Source organism: Podarcis muralis, chromosome 4 (genome assembly GCF_964188315.1).
Source record: "Podarcis muralis chromosome 4, rPodMur119.hap1.1, whole genome shotgun sequence".
In the NCBI taxonomy this organism is placed as follows: Eukaryota; Metazoa; Chordata; class Lepidosauria; order Squamata; family Lacertidae; genus Podarcis; species Podarcis muralis.
The window spans coordinates 14,797,498-14,815,936 of NC_135658.1; the positions used below are offsets into that span (position 1 = coordinate 14,797,498).

Consider the following 18,439-nt stretch of genomic DNA (forward strand, 5'->3'; position numbering starts at 1 on the left):
AATGTGGGCTTTTCCTAAAGAATTCTGGGAACTGCCGTTTGTTAAGGGTGCTGGCAATTGTAGCTCTGTGGGTGGGTGGGCAAGACAACTGCACAGAATTGACTGTTAAACAAGCCTGTGCCGCCACATCGCCTTGACTCTCGAAGCAGCCTTGCAAAACCCCAGCTGGAAGTTGCCTTGCACAAGCAAATACGACACATACTTGAGATTCTTCTCTGCAATGCCTCTTGTTAGGACCTCTTGTGGGGAGAGCCAACTTCAGGTACACATATCCTGTCCTTGATATGGAACCTGGTCCCTTTAGCTTCTGTTTGGCGGCACTAAGAGAAAATGTGATATTAGATGTGTATTCTCATTGAGAAGGGAAGCTCTCAGGAAACAGGGCAGTGGAAAAGAAAGGAGCTGGGGTTTTGTTTTGTTTTTTGCTTTTGGAACAGTTACCATTTCCCTTCTCTCTGTGTTTGTTTGGAGTTTTTTGGGAGTGGTGCATTAATTTTAATGCATCTGTACTGCACCACTTTTCCTAAAACAAAAGCGCAACATCTTCCAACTGCACTGTGCAGAAATGCAACTTGTTCAAATGCATCAGACCAATCGCAACCCACAAATGAAACCCCATTGGCCAAATGCTAAGGCTGTTTGGGGGGAAGGAATGTGTACTAACCTCTTAGCTGGGGGGAGGGTCATTGCAAAGCATATGGGGCCACTACCGAGAAGGCCCCGCTTCTTGTGGTGGCTAATGCAACTCCTGTAACTTTCTAAGGCTGTCTAGAGGATGAGAGTTCAACAGGTGTAGCTGGCACAATTCCCTCGCAGGGTCATAGCTGTCAACGTTTCCCTTTTTTAAAGGGAAATTCCCTTATTCCGAATAGGATTCCTCGCAAGAAAAGGGAAAAGTTGACAGCTATGCGCAGGGTACAGCTTGGATAACAGCTGCGTGGCTTGCATAACATGACCCTGAAATCTGAGCACCTTTTACATGTGCTCTTTTGCATCTGCAAAACTTATATCCATTTGCCAAGTGCAGAAATTCCTTCCATATTGAAGGCTTAGGAAGTTGCTTTATTTGGGATGTAATCCACTGAGAGTAGTCAAGTACAGTGGTACCTCAGGTTACAGACGCTTCAGGTTACAGACTCCGCTAACCCAGAAATAGTACCTCAGGTTAAGATCTTTGCTTCAGGATGAGAACAGAAATCGTGCGGCGGCGGGGCGGCGGCAGCAGCGGGAGGCCCCATTAGCTAAAGTGGTGCTTCAGGTTAAGAACAGTTTCAGGTTAAGGATGGACCTCCAGAACGAATTGATTTCTTAACCCGAGATACCACTGTAGAACATTCCTTGTTTTCCTAGAGTGGACATGCAAGGGAATGTTTGGTCCAGCCAGTCGAAACTTCCTCCTCTCCTGGCCTGGAGCATCCTTCCTTGCATGTGACTAGTCGGTGGATGTGACCTTTCCAGACCTGGCAAAAGGACAAGGCATGCTGCCCCTCTCCTCTTTTTTCCATCTTCTTTTCATCCTGCAAATTTCCTGGAATGAACTGCTGGCTGCCAGCCAAGCAGTCCCCCAGGCCATCTTCCTTATGGGATAAACCTGTTAGTATAAGTTTGTAGCTTTAAGCCCTAAGCCTGCCTTCAGAGATCACACTGTGCTCTGCCTGATCGTGAGTAAACTTTCTTTTTATTGCTTATGAATAAGACTGTGGTGTCTTTATTCTTTTAGGATGGATTCAGGGGGTCTTACCCGGAAAATATTAGAACACATTTCAATCTGGACAAGCCAGATAAAATTGTGTATTGTCTTAAGAAACTCACACGAGTTTGCAACTAGTTTTCTGCTGTGTAAACAGGAATGCACTCTGCCAAGTAAAGAAATTTGCTAATGCAAGTTAGGAAGGATATTAATAAACAATATATCCTCTCCTGCCACCCTGAACATTCCCACACCTTATACTGAGTCAGACCACTGGTCCACCTAGTTTAGTATTGCTGACACTGGCTGGCAGCAACCCTCCAGGGTTTCAGGCAATGGGGACATTCCCAGCCTTACCTGGAGATGCCGGGGATCGAACCGGGAACCTTCTGTTATGCAACACAGCCCTTCCCCCACTAAGGCTGAGCTGCAAGCATGGAGCCTTTCACGTGAGCGGAGGGAGAGAACTGGCTGCTCACCAGGAATGATCAAAATCTGGCTCAACACTGTTCTTTTCAGACGAATTAGCAAAAAACAAAGGGCCCTTTTGCCTGGCTTGTGCACACACAGCAGACATTTCCATCAGCGAGAAAACGGGGGTGGCAGAGAGAAAATGTCAAAGGTGGGCCTCGTCTGGCACCTTCAGCTCCAGGCCACATGCATGAGATCGAGAAGTCACGTGACCTGCAGAATGTCACCGCCAAAGGGTCATGTGGGATTGTGTTTCTGTCCTTTCTGTATATAAGCTATACTAGCCATTGAAGCAAAGAATATACTAGCTGATGAGGTCACGTGTGTGTGTGTGTGTGTGTGTGTGTGTGTGTGTGTGTGTGTGTTGTGTGGCTACTCTGATAACCAAAGAGGAGAGGGGTCCCTGTGCCTTTAATAATTATGTAGAAGAATGAATTTTGGAAGGTCAAGTTAAGATATTTCATCACCTTTTGGAGAGTTGATCCATTGCCTTATCAAAACAACAAGCCTGCAAGGCAGATCAGGATCATGGCCCCTCTATTTCTGCAACAAAACAGGAGATGGGTGGAGGCTGAAGGAGACAGTGAATTCTCTGAAGCTACCCAGTGAGAGGTGAGATTTGAACCCAGTGCTTTTCGATTCACAGCCGAGGCTGCCATCTAAATTCCTCCGTTTGCTTCTGATTCAGCTGGCCTCCCACGGAAGTGTCATTCCACCAGCTCAGATCTCTTCCTTCCTCCTGCTGAATGTACGGGCAGGTGGAAGTCTCGCCAGCAGGAATTCCACCAGCAGAAAGTGCTGAAATGAGATACCCTAAGGGGGAGGGCTGAGCCATGGATCCTGAGCCGCTCTCACAGCTGGCACCAGCCACAATTGGGCCTGATTGCTGTGCTACCCTGAAGCTGACCCACATTCCGTTGCTGCCGCCATGATTAGTCGTGCTGTGGAAGCAGTGGCTGTGTAGTGGTTAAGAGCGGTGGCCTCGTAATCTGGTGAACTGGGTTTGCGTCTCTGCTCCTCCACATGCAGCTGCTGGGTGACCTTGGGCTAGTCACACTTCTTTGAAGTCTCTCAGCCCCACTCACCTCACAGAGTGTTTGTTGTGGGGGAGGAAGGGAAAGGAGAATGTTAGCCGCTTTGAGACTCCTTCGGGTAGTGATAAAGCGGGATATCAAATCCAAACTCCTCCTCCTCCTCCTCCTCCTCCTCCTCCTCCTCCTCCTCCTCCTCTTCTTCTTCTTCTTCTTCTTCTTCTTCTTCTTCTTCTTCTTCTTCTTCTTCTTCTTCTTCTTCTTCTTCTTCTTCACAGGCATCACAGCCGAAATCTGCAGCAGTAGCAGCAGACAATGCACTCCTTGGAGGGCAGATCTGTTGCCCCAGTGCAGTGGCAGACATTGGGCTCTCAAATTTCGGTGGCGCTTAGTGTGACACTAAAATTCAGGGCCCCCTGCCCCAATGCTCCTTTCTGACAGCATTGTTTTGGTACCCCCTGCAACACAGCACCTAGTGCAGCCAAACCGGTCACGCTACCCTAAAACTGTCTCTGTCCTGTGGGTTCTGCCGCCTGAGGCAGCTGCCTCACCTTGTCTCATGATAGGACCGGCCCTGCAGGCATGCAATACAGGTGCAGAGGCAGGGTGAGTGGGGAGCAGTCTGCCACACAGAAAAATGTCATTTGGGGCTGCTGGGAATCGCAGCCCAAAACATTTGGAGGGCACCAGATGTGTGTGGAAATATATGTAGAAAAATGGCAAGGAGAATGCAGGGGCCAGAGACGGCAGCAGTATTTCGGAGACCAATGCTCCGCTGGCTGAATTCTGGCAAAGGAATCCTTTGTGATACCATCAGAGGACTCCCATTCAGTCTCTAAGTGCACGGGACTTTCTTTTGGAGATCGTGGGACAGTTCCGGTTGCAAGTGTGAAAGAACAGCATGTGCCGATCTTTGTCGGTGGGACATTAAAGAGCTTCTCACCTCCAAGGTCCATGGGGCTTGCTTGTTTTAACAGGAAGAATAGGAACAAAAAACAGGGGTTTTTTATTTTTATTTAATCATCCGGAATCCTGCCCTTGGCAATAGATGGAAAAGGAATGAATGGTTTTTGGAGAAAACCTAACCTTTAACAATTCAGGAGAGGCCCCAGCAGCTAAGGGGGCAGGAAGTTTGAGTAAGGATGGATTCACCAGCCTGGTTCAGTTTTTCTGAATTTTTCGTTACTCCAGTCTTGAGCTCAGCTTGCCACAATTCCAGAGTTTGCAACCACCACCACCTTCTGGGGAAATCTGCCAGCATTTTGGTGTGCTGTTCTCCTAACATACAATTTTTGCATGTGATTTGAATCCAAACCCTCCCTGGCAAGGCTTAACATAGCGCTAGGACCACCCGCTCAGACCGGAAGCAGCAGCAGCAGCGCCACATGGAGGGTCTGGCTAGAGGGCGCAATACTTGCCTTAGGAGCACAATATTTTCCTTGCCCTAGGCGCCGGCATCCCACACTGGTGGTGATGACACAACGCCACGGCTTCACATTGCACAATCAATGTTTTACATCACTTCAGTGTTCAAATAAATGGGCAGCAATCTTTCGCAGAGCAGCTTATTGACATCTAAGCAGACAGCAGCTCTGCCAATATGCCAATATGGTCCGAGGCCACCATCTGATTGCAGCCCATCTTGTCCAGGATGGCAAGGAAAGTGGTCGATTCGACATCCTCATTATGGTCTGCCATGCTCTCTCAGTGGCATTCAGCTGGAATTTCTCAAAACTGCTAGAGCAATCGTAGACTTATAGAACTGCAGAGTTAAAACGGACCCTGGGAGTCATGTAAACAGCTATATAACTTTTTGTAGACATCTGAAGGGAGCCCTGTTTTGGGAAGCTTTTAATGGTTGGGTCCCCCCTTCTCCCCCTTTCCCCCTCTGTATTTTTGTTGGAAGCTGCCCAAAGTGGCTGGGGCATAAGAAATTATTGTTATCACATACCCTCCAGCAGTTCTCCGATGAAAATAGGGAAGGAAAAGTGAGACATTCCAGGATCAAATCAGAAACCGGGACGGTAAATCTGGGACTGTCCCTGGAAAACAGGGACACTTGGAGGGTCAGACCATCATCATCATCATCATCATCATCATCATCATCATCATCATCATCATGTAGTCCAACCCCCTGCAATGCAGGAATCCCAACTAAGGAAGAGGTTCATGCTGATTATGTCTCTGTAGGTAATCACTACCTGACGGAGTCTCAAAGCGGCTAACATTCTCCTTTCCCTTCCTCCCCCACAACAAACACTCTGTGAGGTGAGTGGGGCTGAGAGACTTCAGAGAAGTGTGACTGGCCCAAGGTCACCCAGCAGCTGCATGTGGAGGAGCGAGGAAGTGAACCCGGTTCACCAGATTACGAGTCCACCGCTCTTAACCACTACACCACACTGGCTCTCAAGAAATCCTTAACGGAAGGAAGAACAGGCCTCTCGTCCGACGCCAGTGAGTGCTCCTGTTCTAGAAAGCCTGAGGGATACATGTGGCCCTCTGCCTCATTTCATGTGGCCCTCAGTCTAATTTCAGGTAGGGGGGAGGATGGGAGAAAATGGAATGGCAGGGGAAGGGGATGGCAGAAAGAGTGGTCCTACCCACCACTGGCTGTGGCCCCTCCCATTGCTGGCTTGTGGTTGGGGAAGCTCAGCTCCAGGGGCCAAATGTGGCCCTCCCCACCTGGCCCTTTCCCTGCAGGCAGCACACCTTTCTGAGCCACACCCTTCACACACCCTGCTTTGCATTTTCCTGCAGCGTTTTCCCCGGGCAGGAATGCAAACTTGTACTCTGATAACGTAGAGAGGTGTGTTTTGAGTGTGTAGCCTAGTAAATCTTTCTCTATCTCCAGTTTCACCTCCGGCCCCCAGGAGATCACCCGGAATGGAATGTGGCCCTCGATGAAAAGAGGCATATCATTGCAGCCTGTACTTCTTACTTCAGATATTGCTGCACTATACAGTATTCCCATTACCAGGCATGATAAACCGAGATGAGTGTTTCAGGATGCGGCAAATTCAACCTCACATTTTCCTCTTGATCTTATGGATATTGCTCTGCAATTAATAGGTATCTTAGGTTTAGGGCAGCACCCCCCCACACACACCTCTACTAATATATACCTTTGATTTTTGTCCCTTCAAGTTATTTCAGCTCATTACGGTGGCTGGGACTTCATGGCTTATAAAAGGTGAAATCTGTGCCTCATCAGATTGTCTAGCTAAGAGAAACGACAAAGGGTATGTCTGATTTATTTTTATTTTTTTTAAAAAAGCTCTTTGAAGTTCTGGCATTTTGTGATCTTTGAAAGCTTTCGGGAAAGAGCAGCTTTGTGCGGGTTAAGAGAAGAAATGAATAATGATCATTATTATCAGAAAGTCGAAAAATTCTCAGGAAAAAACAGCAATGAACAGTATCAAGCCACTTAACCAGGGATGTTGTTAAGGGGTGGCCCAGTGCAGAATTGTTTGTGTAAAACCCCAGATCATTTGCACCGGGGGAATCTGCAGCCCCTTCCCCCTTTTTCGTTTAACCCCCGTCACTTGCAGAGCAGCTTAATCCCAGCCTAAATTTGCCCCTGTACATATAATTTAGCACATGCAAAGTGTATACAAATTCATGTCCTCGGTCTGTGGCCTGAGATTTTTAAGGATCTAGCGGTATCCTAGCACTGAAGCCTATTTAAGCGAAGAAAGGTCAGGCACTGCATTGATTTAGCACGGAAACGGTGGCGGCACAAGGTTTTTGCCGCCTGATGCGGAGGTCAAACGTTGACATACACACACCCAGTGCTTCTGATGCAAACACTTTGAAGAGTCTTGTTGACACCAGTTTCTGCCTTTTATCTATTTCCGTTCCTGATCCTCAAGTTAAAAGACCAATGCTGGAGAAGACAATAGACCATGATTTCTTTTCTCACATTCCCGGCAGAGGATGTAGCCTCCCACATCCCACATTTCCTCTGAGACGTCTAAGCTAGCCTGCTGCCCCCAGGTAGAGGACACTCCTTGCCCCATGACCAGCGATGAAGTAAGACTCCACAGCCACTCCCATTGGTTTCTGCATGGGGAATGGGCAGGGGTGCCCTTTTGTCCTTGGCCTCAGGCATCAGAAAATATTGGGCTGCCTCTTCCTCCTCGGCCACCTCCTCATGAGGCAGACGTTGGAGCCCTGTTTGCTCCAGTCAATTGAGTCTTAGGCAAGAGACTGGTGGGTGAACAATGCACATTTTTGAATCATAATTGTTATAAACACTGATTTATAATCCCATGGCCATGTCATTTTGAAAAGAAGATTCAAGATGCAATTTAGCAGCGTCACCCATGTGCTGATGGAATTAAAGTTCACATTTATTCTTAAGATAACCTTTTCTAAGAAAACAGAACCTTTTCTTTTGGGAATAATAGGATTTGAGATACCCAAACAACATAAAACTTATTGATTGATTGAGAATCAAAGCCTGATCTTTATTTTTTAAATATATATTTTTATTGAAGATTTCTTGGTTTACAAAAGTATCTGCAATGTCTCTTTTTTCAAGTTACGTTTTCTACAGGTCAGTTTCATTTGTTGAGACATTAGTGTTACATTAGGGACACGAGTGGCACTGTGGGTTAAACCACAGAGCCTAGGACTTGCCGATCAGAAGGTCGGCGGTTCGAATCCCCGCGATGGGGTGAGCTCCCGTTGCTCAGTCCCTGCTCCTGCCAACCTAGCAGTTTGAAAGCACGTCAAAGTGCAAGTAGATAAATAGGTACCGCTCCAGCGGGAAGGTACCGGTAAATGGCGTTTCCGTGCACTGCTCTGGTTCGCCAGAAGCGGCTTAGTCATGCTGGCCACATGACCCGGAAGCTGTACGCTGGCTCCCTTGGCCAGTAAAGCGAGATGAGCACCACAACCCCAGAGTTGGTCACGACTGGACCTAATGGTCAGGGGTCCCTTTACCTTTAACTTTAGTGCTACATTAGGAGGAAAAGGGAGCAAGAGGTGGAGGGGGGAATGGTGAGTGGGGTGGGGGTGGGGTGACAATGCTTCTTAGTGTATATGTGGGGTTTTGTGTCAGCGTCACCTGTGTGGGTTCTCTTTACTATTCGCTTGTGTTCCTTTGGTGGTGAGAGACAAAAAATATTTTATGTATGCATCCACGGCAGTCCAAATTATTTTAGCCCAAAGATGGAAAAGATAACACCCCAGCCAAAGAAGAATGGCAGCAAAAACTGTTGGGATACACAGAAATGGCAGAACTTACCAGAATAATAAGAAATCAAGATGACAAGTTTTTAATTTAGAATGGAAATTGTATATTGTGTGTATCTGAAGAAGTGTGCATGCACACGAAAGCTCATACCAAGAACTAACTTAGTTGGTCTTTAAGGTGCTACTGGAAGGAATTTTTTTTGTTTTGACTGTGAATGGAAATTGTTTATTGAATATTTTAAAAATGAATTTAAACAGATCAAATCATTAGCAGGATTAATGTAAAGACGTGCAGTGATATAAAACTAATTTTGTAATATTGGATAAATAATAATTAGGTTTAACTTGGAGATGCAGCAAATATATTATAAATATAAGTAAGCGCAGAAAGAAGGGAGGTTGAAATGGGGTATTGAAAATCAGTGCAGAATTAGTTTGTTTGATGTGAAATGTAAAATGAAAAATAAATTATAACAAGAAACAGAAAATAAGTTGGTACTTCTTTATCCAGTACCAGACATAGCCCAAAGTTTTTCCAGCCTCCAGTTTTTTGCTTTGGGTTTTGTTTGTACTATTGCCTCGTTTGCATCTCAGCAATATTATTTTCTAATTCAGACAGACTTCCACACCCACCCAATTTCTTAACTGCGATCTTCTGTTGGTTCAATAAGGGGATGTGGAATGTTTTAAAAGAACGAAACAGGAAAACCCCACTTGGCTCTCTCATCATTTCCCTCTTTACCCTTATCTCTGCCAGTTTCCATCCCTCTGCATTCTACCTCCTCTTACTCTGAGCACTTCAGCATTTAATAGCTCTTGATAAAGATGTCAGCCTTGAATGTATTTATATAACGGTTCAGACTCAATCACCTTAAATGGTCATTAGTATTCTATCAGCCTCCATTTCCTGTTGATGCGTCTCTTTGTCTTCAGTTAACAATTATTTATTTTGCAGGATATAAGAGGATGTTTTCAGCATCAACCCAGACGCTCTTAAAACACTTATAAGAGTCAAGTGGGGCTGCCTCCCCGCCCCCTTGTGAGGTTCCTTTGTTTTTTAATGCCTGCAAGGCAGACAAAATCCAGCAGTTTTCTTCTGACACGGAGAAAGGGAAATGCACTGACTGCTGGATTTCTGCTTTTTCAGGAGAAAAGGGAAACACATGTAAGGTAATAATAATAATAATAATTTATTATTCACTCTTGAGACTCTTGAGAGTCCCATGGACTGCAAGAAGATCAAACCTATCCATTCTTAAGGAAATCAGCCCTGAGTGCTCACTGTAAGGACAGATCCTGAAGCTGAGGCTCCAATACTTTGGCCACCTCATGAGAAGAGAAGACTCCCTGGAGAAGACACTGATGTTGGGAAAGATGGAGGACACAAGGAGAAGGGGGCGAGAGGACGAGATGGTTGGATAGTGTTTTCGAGGTTACCAGCATGAGTTTGACCAAACTGCGGGAGGTAGTGGAGGACAGAGGTGCCTGGCATGCTCTGGTCCATGGGGTCATGAAGAGTCGGACACGACTAAACGACTAAACAACAACAACAAATTATTCATACCCCGCCCATCTGGCTGGGTTTCCCCAGCCACTCTGGGCGGCTTCCAAACACTAAAATACAATAACCTATTACAGTGGTGCCTCGCAAGACGAAATTAATTCGTTCCGCGAGTTTTGTCGCCTTGCGATTTTTTTCGTCTTGCGAAGCACGGTGTCGGGAAAGTTTTGGAAAAGCTTCAAAAATCACCAAAGTCTTTAAAAAAACTCAAAAAAGGCTACCACACCGCGTTCTATGAGTTGCTCCTTGAAGTCAAGTCGCAACTGTATTAACAGTGTTAAGAAAAAGGAAACAAACTTGCAAGACGTTTCCGTCTTGCGAAGCAAGCCCATAGGGAAAATCGTCTTGCGAAGCAGCTCAAAAAACAAAAACCCTTTCGTCTAGCGAGTTTTTTGTCTTGCGAGGCATTCTCTTGCAAGGTACCACTGTAAATATTAAAAGCTTCCCTAAACAGGGCTGCCTTCAGATGTCTTCTAAAAGTTTGGTAGTTATTTTTCTCTTTGACATCTGATGGGAGGGCGTTCCACAGGGTGGGTGCCACCACTGAGAAGGCCCTCTGCCTGGTTCCCTGTAACTTGGCTTCTCGTAGGAACCGCCAGAAGGCCCTCGGCGCTGGACCTCAGTGTCCGGGCAGAACGATGGAGGTGGAGACGCTCCTTCATAACTGCAGAAAGGGACGGAGGTTGAATCACGCAGGCAGAAGATAACCATGTTCTCCTTATACAGGCAAGTACAGGGGTTGGTCTTTCCCAGACTTGTCTAGAGATGCCAAACATTGAACCTGGAACTTTTTGTGGGCAAAGCACCTGCCCTACCATTGAACTACGTTCCCACCCTCGAAGCTTAACCATAGGCACCTGCAGAAGACCTATTGTAATAATAATTAATAATAATAATTTATTATTTATGCCCCGCCCATCTGGCTGGGTTTCCCCAGCCACTCTGGGCAGCTACCAACAAAATATTAAAAATACATTAAGCTTTGCTTCAACGAAGCTTACGCAGAAGTCAAATTGTATCTGGTCTTTATTGAGCATTTGTTCCATCTGCCGAGCATTTAAATGGCAAGGGGAATTCATCCTGGTGGGGTCTTTCCATTGGTGATTTGTTCACCCCATGCATTTCCCCGCCACGTTTCAGAAAGCAAAAACAGGCACGGGTTTGTTCGGTGTGTGGTTTTTGTTCATAGAATCATAGAGTTGGGTGCTAGGGTCATCTAGTCCAACCCCCTGCAATGCAGGAATGTCAGCTAAAGCATCCATGACAGAGGGCCACCCAACCTCTGTTGTGCTAGGTTGCCAGAGAACTGCAATTCACTTCAGCTGCACAAACTTAAATCTTCCTTCCTGCAAAATAGTGGCAGTCTGGAAGTGCCCTATAACTACAGTTGTACCTCGGGTTAAGTACTTAATTCGTTCCGGAGGTCCGTTCTTAACCTGAAACTGTTCTTAACCTGAGGTACCACTTTAGCTAATGGGGCCTCCTGCTGCCGCGCCGCCGGAGCACAATTTCTGTTCTCATCCTGAAGCAAAGTTCTTAACCTGAAGCACTATTTCTGGGTTAACGGAGTCTGTAACCTGAAGCGTATGCAACCTGAGGAACCACTGTATTAGAAATAAAGGCTCCATCTTCAGGTGTGCTATGCAGAACAGTCAAAGCTCATCCCCATATGAACTGACCTGGACCCTGCGGTCATCATCTGAGGCCCTTCTTCATGTGCCTCCTTCCACTGGAGGTCCCAAAAGTGGCAACACAAGAACGGGCCTTCTCCGCGGTTGCTCAACATTTGCAGAATGCTCTTCCCAGAGAGGCTTGTCTGGTGCCCTCACTATGTAGCTTTGCACACCAGGCGAATAACATTCTATGGCCTTTTAAATGTGTTGCTGGGAGGGGTTTTTTGTCTTGATTTTGTCTTCGTGTTATTACACATTTCGTGTTTTCATTTTGTATTTTTATGTTGCGAACCGCCCTGCGATCTTTGGTTGGAAGGTGGGATACAAATTTAAATGATACAAATTTATATTTTAGCAACAATCTCCCAGCCCTAGGGGGATTGAACCTGCAACCTTTTGCATGACGAGCACATTCTCTTCCAGAGTTATAGCCTTTCCCAAGTTTCCTTGCATTAAAAAAAACCTGTCTTCTTTCATAGTGTGGAATTTTGCAACCACCGTTCAGGGGTTGTTTGGGGTGGTTTTTTGGTTGTGTGCCAACAGTACTGCTTCCCTTGAAATGGACTTGCATTTTCTTCATAATCACAGACTAAGGCTGTGTGCAGTGCTGGATTTACGTATAAGCTAAACAAGCTATTGCTTAGGGCCCCACTCTCTTGGGGGCCCCAAAAAAATTTAAAGGGGGGAAAAATGGGATGGACATTTCCAAAATATAAGATAAAAAACAAATAAAATAAAAATAAAACCTACATACAGCAACAGTGTTTTGTTTTGTGTAGGCTCCTATGATGTAAGTAATGAGCCCCGCCTGCTAGCCTGCTCCCTAAAATATATTGCTCATTTCTATATAAATTAGTTTGATAAAATACATATTTTGTTATGTGCAAATGGCTTTAGATACCTATTAGGCCCATAAATTACCACATAGCATATATTTAATACAAAAAACAGTGACAATTGGTTGTTGACAAAGGACAGCTGGACATATAAAGGGCCCCATTACCTTCAGTAGCTTAGGGCCTCATCAAACCTAAATCCAGCCCTGGCTGTGTGCACTCAACATTATATTCTACATGCAGTGCACATCGAGGTCTTGTTTCTCCTGCCTAGTCCACACACAACCCAGACCCAAGAGCGTTTTCTCCAACCCGTTTCCTTCGAAAAATAAAAGCTCAGTGCAGACTGATCCTGCGTTACCACACAGTGTGTCCATCTGAAAATGGATGGAGGTGGACTCAGCACTGTGGGGTGTATCCACACCTGCCCAGTGATGTTGTGGGTGGGCATACACCAAGATCACAATCACCACTCCCTTCCTTATTCACTGGGGCATGGGTGGTAAGCGAAAGGTATGGATAAGCTAATCAAGGGAAGGGTTTTCAAATATCTATCAGGTTATCATATCCATCTTGGCAGATGGCAGGATCTGAAATTAAACTAGCTTGAAAGCAACAGGTGAGCATGAACAGTCCTGAGAAATACTAATTATTTGCATTGTAAACTGACACAGCCCAGAGGTTACAATTCTGTACTTACCTACCTGAGAGCAATCCCCCCACTAAACTCCACGGGACTTACTTCTGAGTAGACACGTCGAGGATTGTGCTGACAATATCTGGGCTGTGAGAAAATTTTCTGTTGAGGGTTAGTGGTGAAAAGGGACTTGCATATGTTGAGATCAGCCATGAAGGTCTTCGCTCCTGATTGATTTTCCTACAGAGAACCAGCTGATTCCTCCAGGTACCATTATCCTTTGGAGACGTTCCTGGGGCTCCCTCTGGCGGCCACTTCAACTTGACTTTTGTGCAACCCGGCGAACTGTCCCATGAAGGGCGCACCCACCCATTTAAAGAAATGAACACTGCATTTATTTAACGGGGAATATATTGCTTCTCTGGCAGCTTCCCGTTGACATCTGGACCCAATTCAAAACGCTGGTTGTTGAGGACACGCGGAAATTCACAGAGCAAAGAGTGAGGGAAGGGGAGCACACCCACCAAATCCCAATTCCACTGTCCATATCCTTTAAGAACATAAGAAGAGACCCGCTGGATCAGGCCAATGGCCTGCCTAGCTCAGCATCCTGTTCTCACAGGAGCCAACCAGATGCCCCAATGGGAAACCTGTAAGCAGAACCTCAACACAAGAGCCCTGCGGTTCCCAGAAACTGGTATTCAGTGGCACGATCCCTCTGACGGTGGAGGCAGAATGTGGCCCAGCAGGTGAGAGAACCTTCTTGGTGAGACAGCTTTGCGTTCCAGGATCCCTCATAGAATCGCAGAATTGGAAGGGACCGTGAGGGCCATCTTGAGAGTCCCATGGACTGCAAGAAGATCAAACCTCTCCATTCTGAAGGAAATCAGCCCTGAGTGCTCACTGGAAGGACAGATCCTAGCTGAGGCTCCAATACTTTGGTCACCTCATGAGAAGAGAAGACTCCCTGGAAAAGACCCTGATGTTGGGAAAGATGGAGGGCACAAGGAGAAGGGGACGACAGAGGACGAGATGGTTGGACAGTGTTCTCGAAGCTACCAGCATGAGTTTGACTAAACTGCGGGAGGCAGTGGAAGACAGGAGTGCCTGGCGTGCTCTGGTCCATGGGGTCACGAAGAGTCGGACATGACTAAATGACTAAACAACAACAACAATGAGGGCCATCTAGCCCAACCATCCTGCAGTTCAGGAATCTTTCGCCCAACGTGAGGCTCAAACCCACAACCCTGAGATGAAGAGTCTCATGCTATACCGGCTGATCCATCTCAGTTGGGATGGCCTCCCCAGGGTCTGTCCACCTGAGGGCTCCATGTATTGGTAGAAGGGAAGCAAGGTGTTCCACAACACTGTTCACACAAACCTGCTTTAGCAGTTTCTAAAGCTCTGAAGACCCAGCATATGCTTAGAGAGGGTTATCTCTTATTATTTATTAGTTTGGTGGTGTCTCATGATACAAGGGTGCAATTCTGTGCAAACCTACTCAAATATGGAACCATACTGAGTTCAGTGGCACTTTCTCCTAGGTAAGTGTGTCGATTGAACTCTTAAGCCTTGTTTTTATTTACAATGTACATTTTTAGTTCTTCACTTTGCTGCTTTCATCAAGAGTGCAGTGTTTTCATTGTTTCGCTCCCAGATAACTGGTTTCATCTAAGGGTTTGGTTCTGAATTTGCTTATATTCTATTGGACTATTTTAAATCGCTCAGATATTTGGAGAAAACATCTAATGAATCCCACTGAAAAACATAGCACACCCCTTTTGATTGACCTGCCTTCCAAAATGTGATGAGCTGGGGTAGTAAACAGATTCTGGGAGTTTTATTTATTCATTTGTTCACAACCTTTCATCAGTTTTGATCCCAGGGCAACTTATAACTCAAGCATTTAATTAAACGAAAATTAGGCCACTGATTTTAAACAAGCGTAAAACAAACCCATTTAACCAGAGCAGCAGACAGCACCTATCCATTTACTTCTGCTTTTGTCAAATCAACTTTCTTCTAATGGGTGAAGACATAAGGTTTTCAACAGGTGCTAAAAAACCCACCGTCACACAACTTGCACCTCTGGGGGGAGCAATAGGCTTACCTCCTGTTGAAAAAAATTAGCAGACGGACATCTTACATTTATTTATTTATTTATTTATTTATTTATTACATTTATATACAGCAGTGTTTCCCAACCAGTGTTCCGCGGCACACTAGTGTGCCGCGAGACGTTGCCTGGTGTGCCGTGGGAGGGAGTCGGGCGAGTCGGGCGGCGAGAGGCGGGGCGGCAGCAGCGAGGAGAGGCCGCCCAGCGCGGGGCTCTCGCCGTCTGCCTGCCTGGCTGCCTGCGTGGCGCTGACGTCACGGGCTGTAACGTGCCCCACATAGGCACGCGCGGGGCGGCGAGCGAGTGAGCTCCCACATCCCATCGCCGCTCGCTTCGGCCGGCCTACTGGGCTGTCGCAGGCGGAAGGCCTGCGCATGCGCGAGGTTTTCGCGCCTTCGGGATTCCCTTCATGCCTTCCTCCTCCCGGGTCCTTGAGAGCGCGGCAAGCAGCAGCGCGAGACCGGCCTTGAGCCTGGTAGGTATTGCGCTTGCCAAGGCAGTCATTTGGGAAATGAAAACTTGCAAAGCAAGCAACCAGTTCAATCTGAAGTACGTGTATGCTTAATATCCTGTATCTGAAACCTGTTCTGCCCCCTCCCCCACACTTGGTGCCATTTTCATCTACACATGCAGCAGAGTAAGTTGACCCAGAATAGTACCAATTCAGATGGCAGATGGGAGAATGACAGTGCTGAATGCTTTCCCATGTAGAACAGTCCCTGCAAATAAAAACCCAGCATGTTTGGAAGAGGGCCTAACCATTACCTTCTATGCTGTTACTATTTTTTTATTTTTTTTTACATAAGTAAAAGTTTATATATAGTCAATATAGGCACAGAGTTAATTTTTTAAACATTTTCTAATGGTGGTGTGCCTCGAGATTTTTTTCATGAAACAAGTGTGCCTTTGCCCAAAAAAGGTTGGGAAACACTGATATACAGTACCACCTGTTCCACCAAGGAGTTCAAGTGCAGGATTCTTCCCTCCCCATTTTATCTGCACAACAACCCTCCGAGGTAGCTTATGCTGAGAGACAGTGACCTTATGCATGCTTCCTCAAAGTCCAGTCGAACCCAATAATGGGTTGCAGCCTCAGAAATCCTGGAAAATCATAGAGTTGCAGAGTTTCAAGGTACTCCAAGGATCATCTAGTCCAACCCCCTGCAATGCAGGAATCATCCCTGGGTGGGCTTCTTGAACCACCAACCTTCTGGCTGACAGCCAGACACACTGACCCACTGCACCACAGAAATAAGAACAATTGAATTCAGTGGGATTTACTTCTGAGTTAGACATAATACAGTGATACCTCGGGTTACAAACTTAATTCATTCTGGAGGTCCGTTCTTAACCCAAAACCATTCTTAACCTGAGGTGCACTTTCGCTAATGGGACCTTCCGCTGCCGCCACACCACAATTTCTGTTCTCATCCTGGGGCAAAGTCTGCAACCCGAGGTACTACTTCTGGGATAGCGGAGTTTGTAACCTGAAGCATTTGTAACCCGAGGTACCTCTGTATAGGATTGCATTGTAAGCCAGCAAGGTTTTTTACAGCATGTGTAGCAGTTTGTGTAACTGATTTCCTGTTTGAAGGGAGGGAAGGCTCTGATAACACAGAAATAGCAAAGGCCAATTGCACACAAGTATGCTTAATTAGACGGTACGCGGGTGGCGCTGTGGGTTAAACCACAGAGCCTAGGGCTTGCCGATCAGAAGGTCAGCCATTCAAATCCCTGTGACAGGGTGGGCTCCCGTTGCTCGGTCCCTGCTCCTGCCAACCTAGCAGTTCGAAAGCACATCAAAGTGCAAGTAGATAAATAGGTACCGCTCCGGCGGGAAGGTAAACGATGTTTCCGTGCGCTGCTCTGGTTCACCAGAAGCGGCTTAGTCATGCTGGCCACAAGACCCAGAAGCTGTACGCCGGCTCCCTCGGCCAATAAAGTGAGAAGAGCACCGCAACCCCAGAGTCGGCCACGACTGGACCTAATGGACCTTTACATTTTATGCTTAAATAAGTGGCACTGACGGATGCAGATAAGAGTAGGAGAAAATACAGTTGGAGAAGATATAGAGCAACCTCTTTAGAGGCAAACCGACTCTTTTCAACACAGGAGGAGTGGGCTGCCTGTCTTAGAAGCCTCCAAAGTTCAAAAGAGCAAGTCCTTGATGGACCAACTTTTCCGTCAGGCGAATTGGACCATGATGACTTTAGCATTAAAGACCAAGGAATGGCCCAGTGAGGTTGCTAGGTACTTACAAGACTCTGGGGCACAGGCCCATGACACAATTTGCCAATGCACTAATTTATATAGCTGCCTCTGGACAAATTAAGGTGGCGGGTTCCTGGGATCTTCACCAGCACTGCAATTTGTAGGCAAAGTAAAAACAGGAACAAAGTCGTTCTAAGAAGGGAGGGAGAGGTGCAGGAAATCAAGGGCTCAGCCCCAGAGACCTGATCCACCCCATAACCACGTCGGACCCATTCTTCTCACAGCAGGTGTTGCAAAGGGAGACCCCCCTAGTGACAGGCAGTGGAGGGAAATTTCAAACCTTGGATGTGGGATAGGAAGAATATATTCCATCTCCTACCCATAAGAATGGAATTTGGCTTCCAGGGAGTGGGACCAGGCATTTGACTCAGAGTAGCCCTGCAGGCTGTGACTTGCTGGACTTTGGCCTGTCCACGTCAATCAGTTATCCAGTGGAGATAAACCATATGTAGATAACCAGATTTTAAGCCACAAAGTTTCACAAGTGTTTTCTGGTTGACCAAATTCCCTGGGCAGGCTATCTTCTCCTTTTAGACATCTCCCAACATTTATTTGCACCATCAGGAACAGGCTGGTCTTTTCGTTCTCGTTCACAGGTAGACATGAGTTCTTCTTGGCTGAGCCATCAACAGCCGAATGAGAACCAAGACTTACACTTGCTCTTCTGATCTGCTGGGGTCCAGTCTCCTGACAGGCACCACCTGTGTGGATTTGCAGCACCCGGCGCAGATGTATTTCAAGAAACACAGGTAAGCACTTCCGGAGATGATGACTGTGACGATGATGATAACGGTGGCACTGAATGCGGGCGATACCGTGTCCTCCAGCACAGAGTGGAGCCCCGCAGTGGCAGAGAAGGTCGGCAGTTCTGTGTTCTCCCCTAAGAACGGAAGAGAAACGCGAGACAGGGTTCGGTCATTCTCTTTAGAATACACTAGGAGTAGAAAACACGCTGGC

General features: G+C 46.6%; 1 protein-coding gene across 1 annotated transcript in view; it reads right to left on the bottom strand.

Annotated features, from left to right (window-relative positions):
* Positions 1–18,439, bottom strand: part of LOC114595446 (uncharacterized) — a 147,288-nt gene that overhangs the window by 70,822 nt on the left and 58,027 nt on the right. The window contains exon 3 of the mRNA XM_077926776.1: positions 17,205–18,362. Coding sequence (XP_077782902.1) covers positions 18,133–18,362 — 230 coding nt within the window. The 3' untranslated portion in view covers positions 17,205–18,132. The remainder of the gene's footprint in view (positions 1–17,204; positions 18,363–18,439) is intronic.